Genomic DNA, 26761 nt, shown 5'->3' on the forward strand with positions numbered 1-26761 from the left:
TGTTTTTCGTCAATCCCCCCTGGCGTGTATATAATATGAACAAACTTGATGGTTTGCCAACGCGAGAACACGCGATATATAATTAGCCATGTGAAAAGCGCGGATTTACTAAATTTAACCCACAAATGGCATTGTTTGGCCTTGTGACTTATTAATAGTCATTACGAATGCTAAGCGAATTGTAAATTGCAGGCAACTGAATTGAATGGATGAGTCTGAAGAGATAGTCGGGATCCGTGGCAGGAGAACAACAACTTCGCTCTGAAATTCGCAGTTCAAAACGGTAGCTTCAAGAATATTTCCCGTGTTTATTTCTTATAAAATCTCGCGTGTCATTGCATAGCTTAGGTGCGTTTAAATTCCTAAGCAAAACTTTTGGGTGAACTAATTTTCAATCTCGGTAAATCCGCAGTGAACTTAAGGCTTTAACAGGATAGTTGACTGCTTCGCCGGGATCGACCACAGTATCGATCAATTTCAATGACATCTCATTTGCAATTATTACTGTTGTATTTTGAAATGAATAGCATTAATATCGATATTTTTCCGGCCAAAACAGCTCGTTCGCGTAGCCGCGAATGATTAATGTAATTATCGTGCAAATCTGAGAATATGCTTTCGATCAAAGTAATCTTTCGTGTCCTCCATCATATTATCATGACAAATTGTCATCAATTGTCTGGCAATTTGTTGTATTGTGTATTTCCGTACAATATAATTTTTCAATTATCGATGATAATCAATATTGTTCGAAGAACGACTGTGCCAATGAATCGTTTTGCAGATGAACTCAAATACTTAAATTTAGGCGTAATATATTGACGTTTCGCCATACATGTATGATTGTTTTAAACATGCGTTAATTTCGTCCGCACATCATGTAGCGCATGAAATGATCGAAAATGTCTGTCTGATATCACCGGACAGTAGCAGTAGAGCGCCACGAAAAAGTATGGTATTATTGTTGAGGTCTTTCGCTGTTCTATCGAGAACTTAAAGTGAATTAAACTTGTGATGGGCCATAGTGCATTTGTGCTAACTTTAGCCACGCCAGAGTGCTTATTTATGTCGTAGATCACGTCTGAATTTGAATAAACGTTCAATGGCGATACGAGTGCTAAATTTTCAGTCCGCCCACTATCGAGCAAAGTCACTACAATATCTGATGAAGCGATTGCCAACACACTACGCAATATATGATTTTATAAACGAACGCACGCAATCATCAATGGGACTAGGAGCCGCCTGGTAAGTCCAAAATAATAATAATAATAACAATAATCCGTCTTGTTGTGCTGCTTTCGACAAATTGATTCAGTCGTATATGTTCTTTTGTTTAGCAATGAGCAGTTTTTCATTATTTACAACAAAAGTAGACAAAAAGGCCGTTGTTCGCGTTGAACATCACTGTTAACGATGTCTGTTTTTTAGGCGGTTTGGTGACGAATGATGTACTACTCATATTCGATGACACGTCGTAGAAACGATACATGTGTCAATACGCGATGTACTTGCAGGCGCTGTCGTTCATGTGCTCTGTGTGCGTAGATGGCTCGTTGGGACGCGTCTGTCTCAAAATAGTTCGTTACGTTAATCTTGAATTTCTTTTTCACACGTGTTTGCAACCCAATTTCTTAAATCTACATTGTCCACAAATTGATCTTCTGCCAATCATTTTAACCGATAGGTGAGGTTTATTTGTAAATTTCGTGTACGTCGAACAATATCTTCTACTCGTCCACGAAGACGACGTGAGCATTGTTGATTAAAACTTTTTTTTTAAATCAACAATGTACAATCACCACTGTAATATAATTTTAATAACCATTATCAACATAATATCCAGGTATTATTCGTATATTATATATCGACGTTCACACTTAACGTTTGTGCAAATAATATGGATATGTTGCACTTGGATGGTATCTATAGAGAATGTGTTAAATAAACCAGGCGCTGTCGTTGGTTCGAAAATAATATTTGAAATGACCCACTCACCACTCATAAAAACACATCATTTATTTAAATATTAATTTTCCCATTGAGCTAGGGCCCCCCAATATTGATAAATATCCTAGGGCAACGGACAATCGCTGGATAGGTAGATGAGCCTGAACAACAATGTGCATAATTATATATAAATAGCTCCCATGAATTTATTGTAATCTGTTACTCATTAAGTCGTAAAAAACCATTCATTATATGATTGCGGGTTGATAATAATATGTCGTATGTAGTTTAATTTTAAAGTATTATATAAAGTATGAACAATAAATACTACCACTGAATACTGATAAAATAAAATTCGTTATTATCAAATTGTATCCATTATACACTATTCCCTTATTATTAGTAAACAAACAAATGTAGACACGATCATATTATATTGTTATTATTTATCATAATAATAATATCAGAAATTGTCCAATTTCCCAGGAGGAAATGTTCGTTTGCCTTTTTTCATACATTTGTATTATTTTTTCCACAACTCTCACTCTCCCACCCCCACCATGTACAATTTAAGTATCCGTAAATTAAACTGTAAATATAAAAATTTCCAACAATTAAACGAATTTAATTTGAATCACTATCAATAATTATTCAAAGACTTTTGAACAAACATTAATTTGAAATTTATCATAAAAAAAATCTTTTGTTTCAATATTATATAATATATTAATTAACAAAAACAATTTAAATTTCCATCTAAGTTCGATAATAAATTCTTTCAGTTTATTTTTAAACATTCAAGTATACATGCTTTTTAAAAAGTTAACCTTCTTTACAACGTGTAACCTAAATATTAATTAATATTCGATGGACGACGTACCGATGGAAAGAGAATAATAATGGTTTTTTATGTAGGTATTATATATTTATATATATTTATATATATTTATAACGATTACAAAAGTTATTGGATGGCTATTTGGTGTCATTTAATATTATTATTATTAACACACTAAAAAGTTTATAAATTATGAACATTTCTCCATTTCAAAAAATAAAGATATTAACAATAATTATAAATATAAAACCATAAATTAAAATGAAAATATTTATTTAAAATTAATTTTTAATACATGTATTGATTTCATCGTGAATTATAAATACATATATTTAAATATAATAAGATAAACATTGGCAGTTTGCATAAAATCTTTAAAATATTCAATAACAAAAAAACTAAAAACTTGATTTACATTGCTCACCTCGATGCATGATAATATTATATGTTGTATCTCGTGACATTTAAAAACAAAAATATATCATTGCATAAAAACAATGATTTACAGGGATTAATTTAAATGCATCTCACCAATATAAAATCTTCGATCTGATAAATAATATCTCTAAACAAAAAAAAATTAAATAACATATTATCAAAAATGTACAAAAAATGATTGAATTAATAGATCTTTTCACCTAACCGTAAATAGGTTGTAAAACTTTTAAAAAACCTTGTAATAAAATTTCAAATGTTAAGTGTAACATTTTTTATGAAATTCTATTTTAAAAATTATACCATGTATGGAAAATTATAGTGTAAACATTTTGTGAAAAAATCAAGTATTCACAACTATTCGTTTTTGAGTTACACTCACTAAAATAACAAAAAAAAATTTGTCTAAAATCAGATTTGCGTACAAATATCCGTTGCATAATTTTTTTTTGTTTTTTCCAAATACAAAAAAATATAATGGAATTTTTAATTTTAAAATTTTAAAGAACAAGCTAGATCCAATTTTCTATCTAAAATTACCCTCAAATTCGATATTCAAAGTATTTTATCGACAACTTATAATTATAGACACATACGAAAAATCACATGATTATAAAACCAATATTATATTAATCGCTCTGCATGGAATCTAAAATATTATTTCATGTAAATATATTTCAATTCAACACCATTCATGCACAACTTATAGATAAATTACTAATACTAATTTAAGAGGAAACGCCTTTCAACCTAAAACCATACTATCATTCTTATCAAAAATGATGATTTGAGTACTTGAATTCTAATTTATTTAATAATAATAATATGAATAATATTTTATATTATATTCTGTTTATATTAATATAAAAATAAATTCATGCTTTAAAACCTGTAAAATGATGTAACAATATATATGTATATTTCATTGTTTAAAATACATATTTTATAAATTTATTGAAATATTTTCTTACCTGTTATAAAAAGATTTCAATTTTATATTTTAAAATAATAAACTTACTTTATTTTCGTCAAACACTCTGAATACAAGTGATGCAAATTTCGTTGGATCACCTTGCGGGAAAAACTGTCTGTATATTTTTATAAATCCCTGAAAATAAATAATATTTTTGTGAAAATAAAAAATGTTTAAAATTATTGTCCATGTAACATTAAAGAAAAACAGTTATTGAAATCACACTATTAATTCAAATGTACAAAAATATGTTTAACATGTGGATGTTGTTTGAATACAAAGTAAAAATGTGAATTTTATCTTTTTACAGCAAGATCTTTCCTAGATTATTAGCTTAATATTAAAAAAACATTTATGTTACGTTTAGATAGCGTATAGTTCATTATACATTTTAAATATTCATTAATTTTAGATCCATAATAAATATTATATTACCCGACTTTGCTCGCGAAAAAATCATCAATTTTAGAATCGTAATAATTAAGCTCGCCATTATATTAATATCTGGCCATATTATATTACGTCTGTTGGTTCTCTTAATTTGGGCATTGTTCAGTTGTTTATGCTTTTAAATATCCAATTAAATGATGGGTACTATATAATTGTAGCCCGTGGTAAAGTTTAGAATAACAAATTAACACAATAGTGTTTTTAAAAGAAAACTATCTTGCCTGTGATAACCAAATTAAATAATAACAACCATGTGGTTTTTTTCTTGTGTGTAACTAATGGCGACCAGAAATAAACAAAACAATTTTGTTTTCGTTTTTTAATGACAAAGTGCACGTGTGTGCCACCATACGTATATAGGGGTTGGATTCCCGGATAAAAAATATCTATTGCTAGGTCACTCTTTGAAAAGTCCTACCTTTCTGTTGAAATTCCGTAAAAATAAGTTTAGTCATTTCATTGGTTAGCCAAACACTTAAAATTTATTTATTTATTTGTATGATTAAAATAAGCAGTTTTTTTAAGTACTACTGTATTGTTAATGCAAATGAGTCTGTGTCTATTATTTAACAATAAACATAATACATACAACTCGACGTATTTTAATCATGATTTATAGTGATAAGTATTTGATTTTGTGTACAGCTTAAGAGCAATGCCCAATTTAATAAATTTAAAAAAAATAATTATAAGAAGTTTTATTTGACATGATTATTAATTAGTTATGCATAACTTACTTGTTCCGTCAGTAGTCCGTTTGGGCAATCCTTTAGAAATCCTTTGTGCCTAAAACATATCAAACAAATAGATTGAGTACATTATGTTCATATTAGATATTATCATATTATATTTATTTATTTATACAATTTCTGATTTCATAAATTTTCTTTGAATGATTGGTAAACAAATACAGATAGTTCATATTACAATAAACTAATCTGTAACATTACAAATTGGATATGGCTACTTATATTTTTGTTGTTTTTTGTCTAATCACTAAAGATTCTGTGTGTGCCATCAATCGACCATGTTGTATAATAACCACGGCAAATTACCTACAATAATTTATATTAAAATATTGCCATCGTGGAATCAACGACCATTTTGGAAACTTGAAATGTATACCACATGCAGCGAACTCCATAATACTATACAACTACTGTATTACAATGTTTATTATATACGACCAATACTGGTTATTGGTTATACAATTAACTCACAAGAAAGGTAAAATGAGGATACAAATATCATAACTATTGAATATTTTAAAAATAAACTTTTTTTACTTAACAGTGTATTATTTTTGTTGTTTTATCAGTTTTAAAAATATCATTCCTAATATTTATTTCGCGTGACATACCATAATATTGTATATATTTTTGTAACCTCATCAGTCATCACCATGGATTTCCAAGTATAAATTGACATTTGAATTATTACCTGAAAGACTAGTATATATATACATAAATATACCTATTGATAAAGTTTTATTACGTAAATACGTAAATTAAGATAAAAAAAATTTTAATATGCATAATTTAAAACGATTTTTTTTGATAATTATAGCTATTTGATTTTTTTATTTTTTATTTTTATTTTTTTTTTTTTTTTTTTAATTATAGTATGTGTATCAATATTTATTTGCTATTTATAATTAAATAGTAAACAATGTAACGTACAAGCTAGCTATAATACTTAAATATTCCATTTATATTAATTGCATACAACAAATATGAACACCGAATGTTCATAATGATATGTATCTTGCATTTCAAATTATTAAATACCTATAATATTATAATTCTGTAATATTTGTAAAGTCTGTTTTCCATCATATATACTCAATGCAACAGTATAATATTTGCTTTTACCTCATGTTTCGAGTTTGATGATTTAAATTAAATTAATCAAATATCGTGCTGTTAAAAAATATTAGAAAATATGTATTTAAAAGCAACAGTTTGTTTTTATTTTCCCTTTTTAAAAATAAGCTGAAGTAGTTTGAAGAAAATTAATGACGATTCAATTATTTCGTTAAAAGGTAATACTTGTCACTTCAATAAAATACAATACATTATAGTTGTACGATTTAATCATTTAAAAATATCATCTGTCGTTTATAAATAATCTCAATAGAAAATGCATAACCAATTCAAACACTTATTATGTCGATATATCTATGAGCTAAAAGAACTTTTTAACTTGTGAATAGAAATATACCCAAAGATTGTAAGTACGCCTTTATACTTTATGAGGTACACTATGTCTTCTGGAAATTCAATAAAGGTCATTTTGTGACGCACATGCAAGTTTTTTTGATGCACACAATGTCGATTTACGTTGTACCTCTGAATAATCTGCAGTTGAAAGGTTCCGATTATATTATATTATGTGATTAAGTTGGAGATATTTTATTATTATAGTAAATTGAACTATATAAAATATTCTCATCTCTTTGTACTATTTACTATCAAGTTTTTAAACATAATGTGCATTTGATTAAATTCTAAAACAAGTATTATACACTAATGAATTAAATTATTTTGTATTAAAATAAAACATAATAATATACTTAAAAGTGTTTCAATATAGTAAAGAGTTAATTTAATAGCCAATTACCCATAATGAGGTTCACAAGTACATTAATCTAATCTAAAAGGGTTTCCAGTAATGTACATTGGAATTTGAATTAATGTGTTGGATCAATGCATTATTTGCAAAGGGTACATTATTACAACTAAATAAAGATACAGTTGAGTTTGGAATAAAACATAATGATCTGACTTACTTACTATTGTTAGCTATATTCAAATAATGTGTTATTAGTGAAATTTATATTTATGTTTTCAATATGTATTCTAAACTGAATAAAACAATAAAAGTAACTGATGACCAGTTGAACTTTGAATTGGAAATGACCAAGCTGATAACAACTGCTATTAACTATAATATAATATAATATATCATAACTCATAAGTATTACCAGTACTGGGTTTTTTCAAATTAAACAATTTATGATTGAAATGATAGTTATTCAATTCACGAATAATTTCACTCTAAAGTATACATTTTATTTTAGCATGAATAATATTTATATTTATTCATAAATAATAAATAATTGTTTGATAAGAATATTTGAATTTGATCAGAACCAATATTTTGTTTACAAAAAAATAATTATGAATCAAATCCTAATTATTATTATTATTATTACTTTTTTTTTTCATTATATGAATTTTTTACAAAGCTAAAATGGAAACCTGAATAAAAAATATTGAAAACTTCCGTCCGGAAATTCAAGACTGTCAATAAATCGGTATAAATTACGTAATTACGTATTTATGACTTTAGGAGTCCGTGAATGGTGCTTTACCAAATTTTAAAAACATAAAAATTAAACTAAAAAGCCAATTACTTTCTTAATGCGCCTCAATATTTTTATTTACATAGAAAATTAATTGTATTTATTAAAAATAAACCTCTCAACATAAATAACAAAACATAATTAATACATTTAATCATGAATACAAATTAAACCAGGTCTGATGAATACGACTATTATGATTAAAATTTGAATTATGAATAACAAATAAAAATATCATTACTAAAAAGTCGAATCATGAATATCAAATAAATTATCCATGATTTAAAAAAATAATCATGAATAACAAATAAATATTCCACGGATACACAATTAAATAAATAATTTAATAAAAAATTATTTTTAAATTTTTATTTTTATTCAAATAATTATTCATATAATTTTGACCGACCCGGGAATTAATTATAATAGTGATTAAAATATATCTGTTTTTAAATAACTTTTTTAATCTATTTAAAATTATAATTAAATATGCTGATTTGTAGGTACATCATACACAATAGATTATTCGTATGTGTATACCTATCTACAACAAAATTTCACATTAGTTTCTAAAACCTAAAGCTAAACACTACAAAGTTTATGAATGATAATCTAAATATAGAAAATATTAAACAAGTTTCTCAATAATGCAGTTAGATTAAGAACTTAGTAAGTAGTTAACCTCAAAATATTAAATTAACAAAATAAGCCAATGTATTTCCAATTCCCAAGTGATCCAGGAAAATTTCAAGAACTCTGGATTGGAAATATCCACTTAATCGTGATCCCGGAAACGCATTATTCTAAGGGTAGTAGTGTTTTGCGTGCATACTATTCCAGACACGTTTCTTAAGTTTTGTAGAGAGTAATTACATTATACTGATACATATACATGTTTTGTTAAAAAAAATTATTATCGTATTACGTACAATTTGGAAGGCCACGAACGCAGTATAACTACAGTTTTTTTCCTAGTCTTTATAGTTAATTTGTTTTCCTAAATTAATATTATATAACTAGCAATAAACTTAAAACCAATATATTTAATTTTGCTAGAGCTAAATTATTAGTTACCTAATAAGATTTAAATTTGTGATAGTTTGTTGTAATTTTTTGATGGTCGAAACAAGCATTAAATATTAAATTATCAGAAAAATTGTTTAAACAAATCTGTTTGATAATTCCAAATATTATATTGTAAGGTTATTCAAAATTCCGTCAAAAAATAGTAGTTAATCAACTACCTTCAAATTATTTACATTTATACAAAAAAAAAAAACCATAAAATAAATATATTTAAATAAATTGTATTGTTGATGATTCCTGTATGAATAGTGTGATAGTCTACTAGTATCATGTTACTCATATAAACTTAAAACTACTGGGATAATATTCATTTAATATAATTTGTATTGAGTAAAAAAGAATATTAAAATTTATAAATATACTAACGAATTAAATTAAATCAAAACCACAAAATTAAATTATGATGAAATTTATTTTATATTATCCACGAAAGGGCTGTATAATTATAAAACAAATAACAATGCTTTTTCAGTGCGCTATAAATTTTCAATAGGATAAATTAGTTTTGCGCAAAATGAAATAACTCGGAAACCGCTGAAATAAAGATGATTTTGTCGACAGCCTACTGAAATAAAACTTGGCTGATTGTAACTCTTATAATATCGACTTCAAAAGATCCTGTCTTTCCGGGTACCGTAGTACTAATATCATAACAATAATGTTCAACACAATATACATAATAAATAGTTGCTTAATAGTTTGAGGTGGAAGTATCTGTGGCCATCATTCATATTGTATAGCAGTGTTGATTGAATTGCACAATGTACATATTATATGCTGTCGATACGGAAATTATGAATATTATTATATATTATTGTATCAACTTTCAATTAAAACAAAGACGTTTTTTTTTTATATTAGATTAAGATATATTTTTAATTAATTCTATTAATAAATTATTACAAGACACACGCGTTCCGCTAAAAATCGTAAGACTTCATCAACGTTATATTAAATTTAGTTTGGAATAGTGTTCGGGAGTATCGTGCTAATTTTAGCGACGCTTCAGTTGCACGATACTTCATTATTTGTATCGGTTAACATAATTATTATACATCATACAGAATCACTAAAATAATTCACACGGTGTAGCGAAATACTACAGAAGTGTACAGTTAGCTTCGCGAAAATTGTCGTTTGTTGCTACTTATTACAACCTATTTGATGATAATTAAAATATTTAAAATTATACTTTCCGTAGTTAAAATATATGTACCTAAATTATTTAAAATTATAGGTTGCAATAACGCCCATTGGTCGCGCAATGTAAAATAATACAGCGCACGACAACGATTATATAATTAATATGAACACGATGAATATATTTTCGAATTTTTCAGATTTAAGTGATCGACATCTAATTAACTGTGTTTAATATCAATATACTATGAACAAATATCGTAGATAAGAGTATAAGACAATATATAATATTGTATTATCGTATTTGTCTTTTATTTGACACGCTATAAAAATATCGTAGCGACTGCACTACAAATAGTTCTAATCAATGATTAATTATTTAATAATCGATGGTTTAACAGTGATAATTTTATAGAATTCCGGAGTAGCACAAATTCTGACCTAGTTTTTTCTAATATGTCAATGCTGAATTTTATATTTTGTCTTTGTAGCATAGCATTTATAGTCGGCTCAATTCTTAGAAAAGTTTTCTAATAAATTATACAATTTTTATTAGAAACAATTTATTTATTTTTTAACCACAACGATTTAATAGTTAATAGTACCTTTTCATATATGTAATAAGTAGATATTATATAACAAATATTAAAAAAAAATTAATTTTTCTATTTGGACACGCCGACATTTGAATGTGGGAACTACAGAGGAGACTATCAAATAATTATTGTGTCGTGCCTAACAAAGCCTGAAAGCCATTTGACTAAATGTTACGAACTAATAATACAATAATTACATTAAACTATCAGACTATTATACATTTATCATTCATGTGGGTACACATATAAATGTATTTATAAATTACCAACAAGGGATGGGCTACCATTCTAAAAACTTATATAAGAGAAAACCCTACAGTGAAGCTGTATTATAAACGTGTGTAGACTTTGGTCGCAGGGTAAATGACTAATAAAAATATAATATGTGCACTCCGAAAATATAATTAATGCTTCTAAGTATAACGCTTATAGTATTGTCTTAAAATTAATATTAATAATAACCATTTGTATTATCACTGTTTTTTTTATACTTAGAAAATAATGGGTTTTTAAAAAAAATTGTTGTTTATGTGTTGAAAATTAAAAACATATTTTTGTAAAGACGTGTTTATTGAAGAGCATATAATTATTTCATAATTCTTGTCACATAACATTAAGCCGCGAACGTTGATTGTACCTAAAAAATTAATTAAGTTAAGTTAATAAAATCTTTCTTTAGAAGTGTTGTTTTGAGGGACTTTATTCATATTATGCCCTTTAAAAAAACCTTCTGCTCCCAAAGTATGGAAGTGCATGGCTGCATACTCTTTCCGCACGTCTACGAAATGCGCATTTATGCACAAACGGAAATTAAAACTGTATATTCCAAAGTGGGGGAGGAGAAGGGTGATAAAAAATACCTGATTTGAATTGAGAAACAAATCAAAATTGATGTTTCAAAATGAAAAGTGTGTTAAACAGAGAGGAACGCATACAAAATGACATTTGGTAAGGTTTGAAAAAATTTCATAATCTTAATATTGTTCTATATTAATAATAGGTATATTATTGGTGTTATTAATATTTTGTGTGGAGGTTAACACCCTTCACGGTGAATAGTGCAACGGTGACATTTTCGTGTTCAATATTAATGTTATCGAACATCGAAATTCGAAGAAATCTTTTGATTTTTATGACTTTAACTATAACATATGTGTTGTATTAATATATCTCTTACACTTGATTTTTTTCAATTTAAACACAAATTTATTGATCACTTAACAGAATACTCGCGATTAAAAAAAAAAAAAAAAAGCGATACTTAAAGATTTATAAAACTCAAAATATTAGCTAATTATTATATTATTTCAATAACAAATATTTGGAGAAAATCTAAAAAAATTTAGTTTTAAATAAGCATATCGGTGTCTATTAATTTGTTTGTGTTAATGGAAACCAGAAAATTTAATCAAACGATATGATATATAAAAAATTATCTGCCTCCATTGAATTTTTAGAAGTGTACAGCTAAGCACAACGGATACATTATACAATCGCCTATTCCTTAATACGTCTTTATTATTTTTTACTTAATGTCGTACTTACCTATACTTAACATTATTTTTACTGTCCAAATATATGAATTTATTTTTCTACGAAAAGACATAGACAACTGTGGTAAATATGAAATATATAACAACAAAGTGACCAGTCATCGAGAGTCTACTTGAAAAAGGCTCAATTCTCTATGCTAAATCCCTCGTAGTATTTTGCCATTATGAATCGATAGCGTATTTGGTCTTCTCAAAGCCTTTAGTAGGTAACATCTTGAGCGAAATTAATTTCAAAGAAAATGTATTTTATAATTTTAATATTTTTTTTTTGTATAGATTTATTCGTTCCTTTCAATATACATAGTATTTCTGCATTTATTTTCAATTATAGAAAGATTTATAATTTAGCCAATATAGGTAATAAAAATAAAATGATAAATGTAAATAAATAATATAAAAACTGTACTCACCATTGTCTGATTTCTTTTTCCGAAACTAAGCAGCACAACACATAAACAAAATATAATAATAAATTAGTAATATAGGTATAACAAAGAAAAACAAAAATATACATTGTATAGAAAAAAATAAAAATAACACTTAAATCCCAGAGATAATTTATAATTTTCAAGTATTTTTTTTCTCTAATATTATAGACATTTTTCAGGTATGTTTTAAATATTCAATTTTATACACAAATCTGAAAGTTTTAAATCGATTCAACTAATCACGTACAATTTGGGTTATTCGGTGTTAAACGAGCTGTTAAATATATTATGACTTTTATTTGTACGGATAATAAACCTTTATACATCGTTGCATTAACATTAAATATAATATAAATTACTAGATACATCTTATTTATTGATTTATTAAAATTGTATTGTCACGATATAATGTACAAAAATAAATATCCAACGCATTGACGTAGAGCACCACATTTGGATTTATCGATACCACAAAATTTGTACACTACCTAATAGACCCGTTTCAATATAAATTATATTCCGATAATTGTAATGCATTTAAACTGAGTTATCGAATAATATTATACTTGACATGCTTTTGACGAATGAAAACAAATCTACGTATTATATTACTTACATTTTACGCGACCTTAGAGTAGATGTCTTTTTTTATCGAAGACAACAATTAATCCAAAGATATTCGTTCGTATAATGTAATACATTAATATCGTCGAAAATAATAAATTAGTTCCTACCTATAAATCAATTATTTGTATCAATCACAGCGTTATAATTTACTGTAATTAATTAAGTTCATTTACAAAATATATTTATTTATTATTATTATTATTTTTTTTTTTTATCAATAAAATGCAAAATGTTTTAGGTGTGATAAAACTAATATTATTCCGAAACTGTAAGAAAGAAAATTTAAATTTATTCATTGCTTTTCTACTATAGCATATAACACCATTCATTTTAATAGAATAAAGTTGAAAACTAATTTGATTTTATCACAGTAAACATCAAGATACATTATTTTATTTTTGCTTATTTTTTTACAGTATTGTCTTTAAACAATCAACAACCAATAATTTTTGTTCACTAATATTAGTGATAGTTATAATAAAAGTGAACACTGAAAAATATTTAAAATTCTACTATATTTATAATGTATTAAAAATCTTTAATAAAATACCATGACAATAATTAAATTGTCATATACATCATAACGGTCATGTAATAATAATGGTAAATCTTATTGCTATATTATTGTCATTGAAGTAGATTTGTTTGATATAATAATATAATATATAGTTGAAACATCCGGAGTTCAAAGATTGCATGTCTTAAATTTATGCCTTATGCCATTATAATCTATGTATGTACTTAGTATTTTATGTTCTTCTACTGTCCACAACGGTTCTTTACATACATAATAAATTATATATTGGTTTCCAAAGATTATTCCTAGAGGCAGATTTATGTTGAGTAAATGCATATTTTTATCAGAATATGATATTTAAAGTATGCTAATAAATGTTTAAACATTAAATCATTCTTATTAAGATTATGAAATGTACATGTTTTACTAACTTGTAAATCATTTAAATAATTTGAAAAAATTTTCTACATTTAATTGTTTATGCATAATATATAAAATTCCAATATTATTAAGAGCACTTTAAAAAAAATACAAGCAATTATTTCAAAACATAATTTATCTAGAAATTTCTATTCAATTGAAAAAGCTTAAATAATATTATGTAAAATTAAATTTCATATCAGAGATTTAGACAATTAAAAAAAATTATACTGTTATTGACTAAAATCTTGCCTTATTTATTTACAGATTTTGGAATGATAGACTTCAATATCACGGGAAACCAGTAAAAACTTACTATAAACCAATTAAATCAGTTATTTTGTCAATTGACATTTATAATTCGCTTTGTCGTTTTAAAAATATTTCGAGACCTGAAATGCAACATTTAACACTTTAAAATTAAACTTTAAAGTTAGAAGAAAGAACTTATAATTAAATGTTACTCAAGAATCAAATATAAAATTACCCAAAATTAATATTTTCTGATCATATTATTTTTTTTTTTTACTTAATATTCTTATATTTATAATTATATTTAATTATATTTTACTATAGATGTCTGTCATTAATGATAACACTTAAATAAACACATTTCCCAGATATTTATATATTGGTATTTTTTTTAAATATTTTATAAATTAAACGGCTATGGTTATGTGCACATTTTTGTATTTTTATTTCATGTGTTAAAATAGCTGTTACATTTATTATAAAATGGCAGTTTATCAATCAATTCATCTACAATTATGTCTTTATATGTTTGGTTTGTATTAAAAATGACCGTCTGCAAAGAAAATTTTTATGCAAGCAACCTATAAAATAATTTTATTTGTATTATGTATTATTATTACTTTATCATCAACTAAGTGGTAACTAATAATATAGATAGTAATTACAACTTAAGCAGTAAGTTAAAATTTTTCTTCTGATAAATAAATATCAAATGTCAGAGTTTAAAACACTATACTACACAGTGGTCTCTTTATCTTTTCAAAACTTCTCAATTGTATTTAACAAAGTTTTTAATTTTAATGAAATGTTTATCACGACAATTTCAAATAAAATAAATTGTTATTTATATGAAATATCTACACTTTATTATACAACTACTAGTGAAGTAAATTATAATTACTGCTTTTTAAACAATATATTACTTTATATTGTAATTGCATTAATTAAAAAATTACTTGGAAAATATTGATCTAAATTTAATTTACATTTACTGAGCAATTATATAAAAAATGATAAATTAATAAAATCCGATAAAATTATACGAAAACACTATATCTTTTCTTAAAATTTTATTTGTCAATATTAATATAATTTTAACAGTTAAAATAGTCAACGATTTAGTTAAGTATATAAAACCCGATCTAATATTTTACCCAATTGAATAGACATTTTGAACTCACAGGTACTAGGATAACGTAAACAATAAATAAATAACAAAATGCTTTGACATTTTGATATCAATCACTCTGTGATATTAAATTAAACTTGATGTAACTGAATATTAAACGAGATAAAATAAAATATGAATATATTTGAGAATTCAATAGTACGTATGCCTTTAAATATATAGTACTTGCATAATGTGTCGTCACTTTCCGTATCTTAATAACTCATGAGCTTTAAAACATTTCCTAATTACCTTACCTGTCATTCGAAGGTTCATAACTTATTTCCACACTTTAGTGCGGAACAATGTTATCAGAGCCACCCCAAAAGGGCGGAATTTAAGGTGCCTCCACCACCCATCAGTACTTGAAAACTTTGCAGTTGGCACACTCCCACTCGTAATTCAATACTTCAATACTATAATACTCATAAAAATAGCAGTTCGATGTTTAAAGAAATATTACTTTAGATTCTTCTGGTTTATTCGATAATTTATCTTATCAATTTAACAACATTCTTTTAAAATATATCATTAATAAATAATGGTGGTAACAATTACAGCGATTCAATATTTTAATATACAAATTTTAAATTTAAGTGTATACAAAAACGAAGTCGACGTTCAACACATTAATTATGCATAAAACAATGTTTAAGATTGATTTTGTGCTCACTTTTTAAGTCCTTAAAATCAAAATTCCAAACAATCAAATTAATAAAAAAAATTATAATACTCTTATAATGCATATTTTTCAATAAACAAATCATGTGTTATATCTTATAAGTCATGTTTAGCATTTACTAAGACATGCTGAAATTAATAATCAGTAAATACTTCTCTAGTAAATAATTTTATCATCATATTTTTACAAAAAATTACGAATAATAATTATTTAGATTTTATATATTTTTATGATTTCTTATTTCATCTTATAACTACTTTATAATATTACTAAAAATAAATTTGAAACTTTACAAAACATCAATATTTTCAAAAAATAAATTAATAAAAAAATAAAAACAAAATTCAGGAATTGAACACGTGATGAATTTAATATTTTTTAGAATTTGTTTCAGAACAAACATGAAAGAGTAAACAGCTCAGAGAAATAGTAATAGAATAAAATATAATATTCGTGTTTGACAAGTATTGTTTTAGTTTGGGAATGAGATTGAGATAAAAAAAATATCTACAATTGGTTTTACGACGAAAACATTTTATTATAGTTGTTATTTTTATAATATGAAATGTAAAACAACATAAAAATCTAAAAATAAACTTAAAATTTTACAAGATGATTAATGACATGTTAAATTTATGAAGAACTACAAACAATGATTATTGTGGGTCCAATAAACTCTATTACCATAGATAGCTTGAATAATATGTAAAGATTTTAGTTTTGATTATATCTTATCAAAATATGTTATTTCATATAAGAATGAAATAAAATATTATTGCTCCTTAAGACAAAATATCTACACTCAAATACTTCATGTGCAAATAATTTAATATCTTTGAGATAAAAAAATAAATAGAGCACATATTACTCATACAGACTTAGAGACAATTTGTCAAGATTTATTATATAAGCCGATTATTAATTATATAGATAGAACTTTGCAATGTAACATATTATTATATATTATACAGATATGAATAATCCAATAGGTATGCATGATATAATCTGAAATAATATTTTAAAATTTTTGATATTTTTAAGCACAATTTATTTGCAACCTGAAAAAATATTTTTTCTACCTTAGTAATAAGTAAATGTAGGTACCTATACTCCATATATTTTGTTTTTTCCTAAAGTAATGGAAATCATTTTGAAATTAAATTTCAAATATTGATTAGGTAATTAATATTTTTTCAAAGAAATTAATGAGATTTTTCAACTATTTCATAATTAAAATAAGATTTTAATTTATATGTTCTAATTTTTAAATGCACGGAAAAGAGCAAATAATGGCATTTTTCTAAATATAAAATTAAAAATGTAGGATTTAATTTTGCAAAATATAACCCCACGCTTATTATCATGACTGTATTATTTATAAATATAGTTTACCTTTTTTATGGGTATAATAAGTCCCTGCTTTGGGTACAAACTTTCTTCTCGATATCAGGTACCACTATTGGGCTTAATTTTTTACACCTTATAATTTATTTAACATTTTTAATAAAAGTGCAATGATCAAACGGCGTTTTGGATAGACAATTCAGCTACACCAAATTCGTGAATGCATTGTTTCTTCTACAAAACTATAACTAATTTCAGGTAACTGAATGTTAGTAACTAAAAAGTAGTTATTATTGTTAATACAAACTTTTGGTTTATTTATAATTTATAAACTAATAATTATTAATGAAATAATTTCCAGTGATTAAAAATATTCTAAATTTGTAATATCATTATCACAATATTATCGACACCTATATATTGCCTGAAGAATGTTTTCTTTCTGAATGACTAACCACTGGACACCCAATATACATTTCAGTATTTCACATTTTCACAGCACTGATTTCACCATGTCACTCTAACGACAAACAAATACCTACTTAATACCTAAAGTGTGATTTTTTTTTTTATATTTAATAAAATAACAAAAACGATGAAAAAAATTTAAATCGTTGATAACCACAAGACCACAACGATTGGTAAAAATATATGAGACAAATCCCTCGCGTCTTGATCAAATGGAATATGCAAAATACTGTCCAGTAAAATATCTTCTTTTATTTTTTAAGTTGTCTGTACTTCAACTAAAATTCTTTTTTATCTTCTTCTATTAAAAGTTTTGACATGAAAATATACTGTATTAAATTTTTAAATGTATAAACATAATATTAGTTTGAAAATCCACGGTTTTCGAATAATAAAAATAAATACATATTATCCTAGAAAGGGACGTCGTTATATAATGTTATATAATAAAAATATATTAGTAGTTTTTAAAGTTAATTAGAAAATAGACCCTGACTTTTAGAACTAAATGATATAAATAATATAAAAAACGTTCAATTAAAAATCACTTAGTAGTATGCAACCATACAATAAATATTAGGGAGAGTTGGAATGAAAATAAAAACAGAAAATTGGAAAAACTTCTAACTTTTAAATAACTAAATTCAAAGAAGCTTACATAATAGTAAAATAAACAAATGAGCAAAACCTAATGAACTAGCTGGATAAATCATTATTATTTAATGCCCCGGGGCTTTATTATTTAAACAACCCAAAGGTGTTTATAAAATATAATTGTTGTTTAAATAATCAAATACTAGGTGTGTTTTGAACAAAATAGATTAATTAAAAATGTCTAATGACATAACATGTAACCTTAGTTATAACTCGACTGAGGAATTATAATTTTTTTATATTTATGTGTTTAGAAGGGTCGTAGAAAAATGTGACTAATGTTTAATGTTTCATGACACTAGGAAACAATATTTAAAAATGTTAAATACCTATGTTATGTATCCTTGCATGTTCGGTCTTTATAATATATGCATATAAAAATGCATATTTAACCATGATATAAGAACAATTAAGAAAATACTCAATTTTTCGATTAAGCAGAGATAATGTCAAATGAGTTTGGAAAATCATTAATGTAAATAATATATCAATTAATTATTTCACTATTTCAAAATCGTAACGAGCCGATATGATAATCACTAATGAACTAATTTTTTTTTCATTCTCACCTATGAAGTATTTTCGTTTCATGTACGTGCATTACGATGTAAGTTTTTACTACCTACTCAATTAACTTTTTCAAAACATAATATATTTTTTATATAAATATTATCATTTTTCAATATCTTTTAGAGAATATTAATTGATATAAATGCATATTATTTCTTATTTTTTAAAATAAGTCGTAAATTGGTTAATGTACACATATTTTAAGATTGAAAGAGTTTTAAAATCCTTAGCTCTAGTTATAGTTATTCAAAACGATAACATGTTATTACCATTTACTAATAAATATCACTAAATATTAGCTTAAGAATTACCAATGATATTGTTTATCTATTATTTTTATTTTTATTTATAACTTTGAACTGAGCTATTTAGTATTTATTTATGTACCTACTTAAACTTGATATAATATATCGTGCATATTATTCATATAATCATACGTTATATGTAAAAAAATTCATTTGCTACTTTTTCTATTTTTTTTTCTACACGTCATCTTAAACGTTTTTATAGTGTAGTGAATGCTTTCAATTTCTTTCATGCGTAGCTATTATCGAACTGATCGAATATTGAATAAACGAGTAGATTGTATAGTGAAATTCCCATTATTTCAAGAAAATCTCAAAATAAATAGGTTTAAATATATAATCAAATATTTATGAGTGCAGTATTTTTTCACTTTATAGAATAATATTTTATAAAAATATCGATAAGTAAATATTGTTTAATATTTTATAACTTTATTATCGAAAGTGTAGTGTTTTGGTGACTATATAGACAATGCGATATTTCAAAAGTTATAATCATTATAAAGAGTAAAGACACGTTTAGGATCAATAATAACTTGAAACTTGAAGTTTTCTGGTCTCTTCCATGTTCACCAGCAAGTATAATATATATAGATACGAGTATTCGCCAACAAATATTTCAGTACAAGTTTAAACTCCAGCATTATAAAGCTTTCTGGTCAATCTTAAGAGCTCAGGTTAGGTTAAGTTAACTATTTCTACTAATTTGTACTACTGAGGAACAAATTGCCTAACGACGTAAGTCCTAGAAACAAAGAATTGTTTAGCCATTTTAAACAAAGTGTTAGTGAAACCGTACTAGCTACTAATGATTCTCCAGCAAATGGAGAATACTTCTTAATTTGTAATTTTAGTTCCAAATTAGATAGCAATAAACTATTTAGATCTTCCTAAAATGTCATACAATTCGAATTGTAACTGTCAATCTAATAAAATCCTTGTTTATATTCTCAAGTATAAAATATTATATAGCGTAAATAAAAGCATACTCGCATTATATTATACCTAAACTGTTCTTGGATCATTTATATTGTATATCGTCTAAAATATCTACTGTTATTATACATATTAAATATATGAGTAGTTAATAATTTTTAAACGCTGTGTTTATACATGTATTTACAGGATGTTTCACTAAGATTAATTAATTTATAAAATGGCCGAGTAGGTAATTGAATCTACAATACCTCTTTTGAATTAATAAATCCTCGTGGGATGTCTCGCCGTCCCCACATCTATATAATATACTACAATAATATAGTATGTACACGAATTATTATTAACACAAACAATATACCTATTAATAGTAATAAAATACAATCGCATTTTATACGGACAACTAGCCGCAGCCTTGGTATACTTATTGAAAATAATAAACGAATAATATTTATTTCTTGTACATAAGTGCTGAAATCGATAAACTGCAGGTTTGGTACGATATATCACACGCTATATTAATATTATTTATCACAGTGCCAGTGGATATTCCGAGGTTATTGCTAGCCATAGATACATATTGTATTTTTTATTATTTTTAGAATAAAAAAAACCCTAATATTATGATCTGGTCCATCATTTCTATTGGTAAACCAAGTTTGTTTGAAAAAACTAATAACAATAAATATATTTTACGTTCACAATATATTTTTAAACAAATTAGATCAAAACTTTTTGTTGTATAAGTCGGATTCAATGTAAATTACGTAAAATATCATCTTTGTTACGTTTATATATTTAAATATTCAGAGCATTTCCAAAAATGAATAATATAGATATCCATATCACGGGTATAATTTCGTTATAAATTACACTAAATTTCGTGGTTATTAAATTATTAAAATAGTCTAAATAAATCTTTTCAAATGTAATATTATAAAACCAATAAAACTCACCGGTACAATAAATATGAATAAGTAATCAAACAAACCACTCATAATAATATGAAAGTTAAAAAAAATTCTAATGAAATTCGCATATTATTATGCAAAATAAAAATAAGTTGTATTATTTTTTTTTTTCTTTCTTAAATTCGATCGGTTGGTTATGAACGAAAACAACATTGGGGATGTATATCAGCAATCTTGAAGTTGTTTGTGTACAGTGCGTGTAAATACCTGCGTATAATTTAACAACAGGCGGTAAGTGATGAGTGTGCATCATTCGGACTAGCATTTAATTGTATAGCTTTGCTGTTCAACGGCTCAATGATAAGTTACATAATATATTTCTCAGCTCGGTGTATATAAAACGGCATTCTTCTCATCAAAGACGTGAGTTTAAAATCACTCAAGAAGCTAGTTGATCACACACGCTGTAAAGTCTAATAATATATTTTACTATTGAAACACACCGCAAAACAACTTAAAACACAATTTAGTCAAATATTTTTAAAAAAATTAATGTTTAAAATCATGCACGTTTTTGTACATGGATACATTTACTGCATTGAGATCACTTGCGAGTGCATTACCGATTGCCGAAAATTTAACACATTCATTATAATATATGATCGAATTGGCAAATACTTACTATCAAATTATTTATAGACATGAAAGTTACAACACTTCTCTGTATGAAATAAACCATAATTTTTATGATGTTTTATAAAGATAATTTTAATAGATTTTTATTCTTGGTTGAGGTAATATTATTATAGATTATACATATTATATGTATATGCTATTAAGAGCTTCAAAGCTTAAAATAATAGTAGGGATAATAAAATACTATAAAACGCACAAACGACTTTATTCGTAAAAACAGGTTTACTATGTTTGAAAATTTTGAAAATTTCAACCAAAAAAACCTGAATTTTTAACAAGCGCGGTATCATAAGGTTTAATTAATGGTGACATTTTATTTTTGACACAATTATTCTACTTGAGAAAATCCTTTTATAATTTAATATTTTGAAGAAGAAAACTGTTTTTTATGTTATCGCTTTGCCATTTTTAAGTAGGGTAACTCAATTTAATATTATTTACAAGGCATAAAGAAATTATTAAATATCACAATATTTTACTTTTATGTCAAGTCATGTGAAATTGAAAAAAAATATAAGTTACTCGTGTTGCATATAAATATATTTTAAATTATTGTGTACATATAATAGTAAACGATATTATTAAATCATAAACTTTATTTTTCTACAATTATTTTTAGTCATTACTCATATTTTATAAACTGACAAATATAAATAACTTATATATCTAAACAAAGCTTTTGTTATCTTTTATCGTATGATATATTTCGTACATATCACACGCTCAACCATAATATTTTATACAGTAAATTGAAAATAAAGGTCCTTTTAATATAATGCATTATATTACGATATGAAATACTAAAAATATTTGATAAAAATCAAAATTCTGTTTAAAAAAAATATTGTTCTAAGGACATATTTATTTTTAAATATCCTATGGGAGTATCTTCGTGCCTTTTGGACAGTGGTCGTAAAATGTACGCACATACATCAATGCTCAATTCGTGAAAAAAAAATGGAAACAAACTATGAAGTTAAGAAAATTATTTTTACTGGACTGTATAATTTGACATCTGGTACGGTGTTGTCGCTGTATTGATTTTTTTGTATCTGTATAGATAAAATTTTTATTGAAATATAAAAATAATAAAAAAGTAGTATCTATATAGTATATTGTTTTCCATGGATTACAATCCATATGTGTTAAAATAAACAACTCCAATAAAATCATGTGGTATCATCTCAAAAATGAATCTTCGAAATATAAATTGAATTTTAAAAATATTCACCTATATTTTTTTGTTTTTGAAATAAAATATACATAACACTTTTATGTACATAAAAAATGTATTCATCAGAAAGCCACAGGATGTTTGGTTTTCAGTTTTCAAAACATTACAATATATATAATATAATATAAATGAAACGATGGATTGTAGTTTAAAAGTTACTTCCACTTAGCATTATTATATCTATTATTTCACTATTACGTAGCCCAAAGTTTAAATATACTAAAGTTTAGGAACTTTATTATTATTATTATTTTATAAATAAATAAACACGAACTCAAAATAAAATATCTCTTTTCCTGAAAAATTTAGGTTTGTATAAAGGTATTTTTTAAAAAAATATATTAAATTAAAATAAATTAATTTGTTAAAACTCATTAGAAATTCGATTTTTATAATTAAAATTCGCGGAAAAATATTCTGTTTCAGATTTTAAAATTAAAAATGTATCATTTCATTAAAAATATTTAAAACATAAAAAAAATATTATAGAAAACATAAAATATTTATTTAAAAATGTTAAAAACCGTAAAAATAATAATGCAAAAAAATCTATCTACCAAAATATTCTTACATTTAAAAATAATCAGTTTTAACAGTTAAAAGACCTGTACATTACTATTTTTTATATACTAGTGTCATGTCACTGAGTATTTAAGAATTCTAGAAAAGTACCTACATTTTTTTAATACATGCAATTTTATACAAAAAATTGTGAAAATATTTATCTTATCGATAATTTATTTGTAACCATAAGGATATTTAAAATGCAAATAATATGTAAAATTTGTCACTAACATATTAATAAAATCCAAACTGTTAAGACCTCTTTTTAAACCACTACAAAATATGAGTCCAATACTTGTGATGGTAATTTTGTTGTGAAAATACGTGCGTATTACCTACGGTCTAAAAGTTATATTATGTGAAAAGTTGAAAAGTACCCATTTTGTAGTCGATATAAGGTTTTACAAAATATAATGTGTCAAAAACATTTCATATTATAATATTAACGAGTAGAATATCTACGTGTGTAAGTGGATTTGTTATGGGATTTTGATAATTCAATGACATTGCGATATTTCATAAAATGTTACAAACCCACGATAAACCCATAAAACACTTTTGAAATTAAAACTTTATGAATAATAATCAGTAAACAACAATAACATTTTATACGTTTGCTGGTAATGACTGACTTGATATTCATAAATATTAAAATAAGGCTCATCATTGTGCAGAGGTACGTTGAAAATATAAATCAATTAACACCCGTATAATAGGTATTACCTGCAGTTTCATACGTATCGACCGTCGACATTCTGAATTTTATGATTTTGACATAATCATTGATAATCAGATAAAAAACAAATACAAAAAACAAACATCAGCTAATTATCGAGGGAAAAAACCAATTTTTCATCAATTATAAACTTGAGTTGAATTATCGCTTTTTAAAACACAAATGATCTTTTATATAATAAATATCCGCAAATCCAATAATTACAACATAATACGTATGTTCATGTTTTTTTAATTTCACACTATACGAGTAAATCGGTTTATTCTTAATATCAATATAAATCAATCATCTGTGTAACAAATGTTCAAAATTCTAGGTTATCAGTGTTTTAAAAATATTTATACCTACAGTACCTAAATGTAATATTATGCTTTATGGAGTGTCCAAATGACCAAAACTATTTCAACTATTCAATTTTATCTGGAAAAGTAGTTGTGTGTTAAACAAAATACTTGGCTTATTATATTAAATTTTATAATTTATTTGTTTATATAAATACTATAAAGTAAAATATAGTTTAAGTTGAACTTGAATAGTTCATATAATTTTGATCGATTGCAGCACTTAATCAAGTTACAATAACTATGTGCCTGACTTATTGCTTTCAAAATTTAAATGATGAGTACTAATTTACCAATAGTTTCCATCTCTGATTGATAAATCGATATTTGTTACGTCAATGTATATCCTTTTTTTCAATACCGCCGTCCGTCGTTCCTTTATATAACTAGCTTTTAATTATTTTTTTAAATTATTAAAATAAATGTGGTGTTTGCTTTTTGCAACACTATTTTTTATTTTTATTTTACCAAATATTAGAAAGAAAATGATAAATTGTTCCTCATCAGTCAATCTCATCAATTATTAAACTTTTTAAAAAAAAAACCCATACTAAATAAATAACGTATATATTTATACGGTTATTTGTGATTTTCAATTGTTTATGCCTTTAATTAATATTGATAACCTTAAGCAAGTTTAGATTAAAAAAAAATATCAAATGCATATTATAAAATCTGAAATATATTATTTTTGAATTTTAGGTATTAATTAGTTAATGGAAAATTCTGAAGTACTTATTACAAAATTTGTATAAAAATCAACGGTATTTTTTTTTAATATCAGTTAAATAATTTATTGTACTCCACAGTCAAAAATATTTCTTTGAAATAATAATCATACAAAATTAATATTGAAATGTTTGCTAATTGCAACTATTGAGAATTCATAAAAAAATTAAAAAAAAACATTTTACTAAAAACATTTACTCAATTTTTTTAATGTATTTTAAATATTATAGCTAAATTAAATGTATAATAACTAAAAAATAATAAATCAATTCCTTTATCAATTATATAACAATATATTGTTTTGAGTTGTCTTAATGAATTTAATAAAAACGTTTGAAGACACAAAATGCGTTTTATATTACAAATATTAATCGTATAAAGACAAATTATATTAATCATATTATTATATTATTATTCAAGTATTCAACACTGTAATATTAATTGCTTTAAACATTTAATCCTCTGAACTTAACGAAATTTCACACCATAATCATAACAAATACCATAAATAACAGTTACTGCTTAAAATATAATATGATAAAACATGAAACATAATTTGGTAATTGGATTTGTTAAAACAGAAGTTTTCATCTCTATGAAGTCATTGAAAAGTTTAAATTAGTGAAAGTCTAATTCATATTTTAAAAATAAAAAAGTTTTTCATCTGATGTCAGTTAGGTATATATCTATAAGCTTTAAGGAAGTTCTAAAATCATTTTATGTTTATGGGGAAAAAACTTTTTAAAAATTTTATCTGCTACTTAGTTCATTTTGCATAAATTATAAACTAGTCT

At 24.8% G+C, this 26761-nt stretch overlaps 1 protein-coding gene across 4 annotated transcripts in view; it reads right to left on the reverse strand.

Annotated features, from left to right (window-relative positions):
* The window catches only part of LOC132921562 (frequenin-2), a 117986-nt gene that overhangs the window by 84082 nt on the left and 7143 nt on the right, over positions 1-26761 (reverse strand). For all 4 annotated transcript variants that reach the window (XM_060984638.1, XM_060984641.1, XM_060984640.1 and 1 more), the window contains exons 3-5: positions 12796-12820; positions 5384-5432; positions 4242-4331 (exon numbers count right to left, since the gene is read on the reverse strand). In XM_060984638.1, coding sequence (XP_060840621.1) covers positions 4242-4331; positions 5384-5432; positions 12796-12820 — 164 coding nt within the window. The remainder of the gene's footprint in view (positions 1-4241; positions 4332-5383; positions 5433-12795; positions 12821-26761) is intronic.

This window comes from Rhopalosiphum padi, chromosome 2, assembly GCF_020882245.1.
Source record: "Rhopalosiphum padi isolate XX-2018 chromosome 2, ASM2088224v1, whole genome shotgun sequence".
NCBI lineage: Eukaryota > Metazoa > Arthropoda > Insecta > Hemiptera > Aphididae > Rhopalosiphum > Rhopalosiphum padi.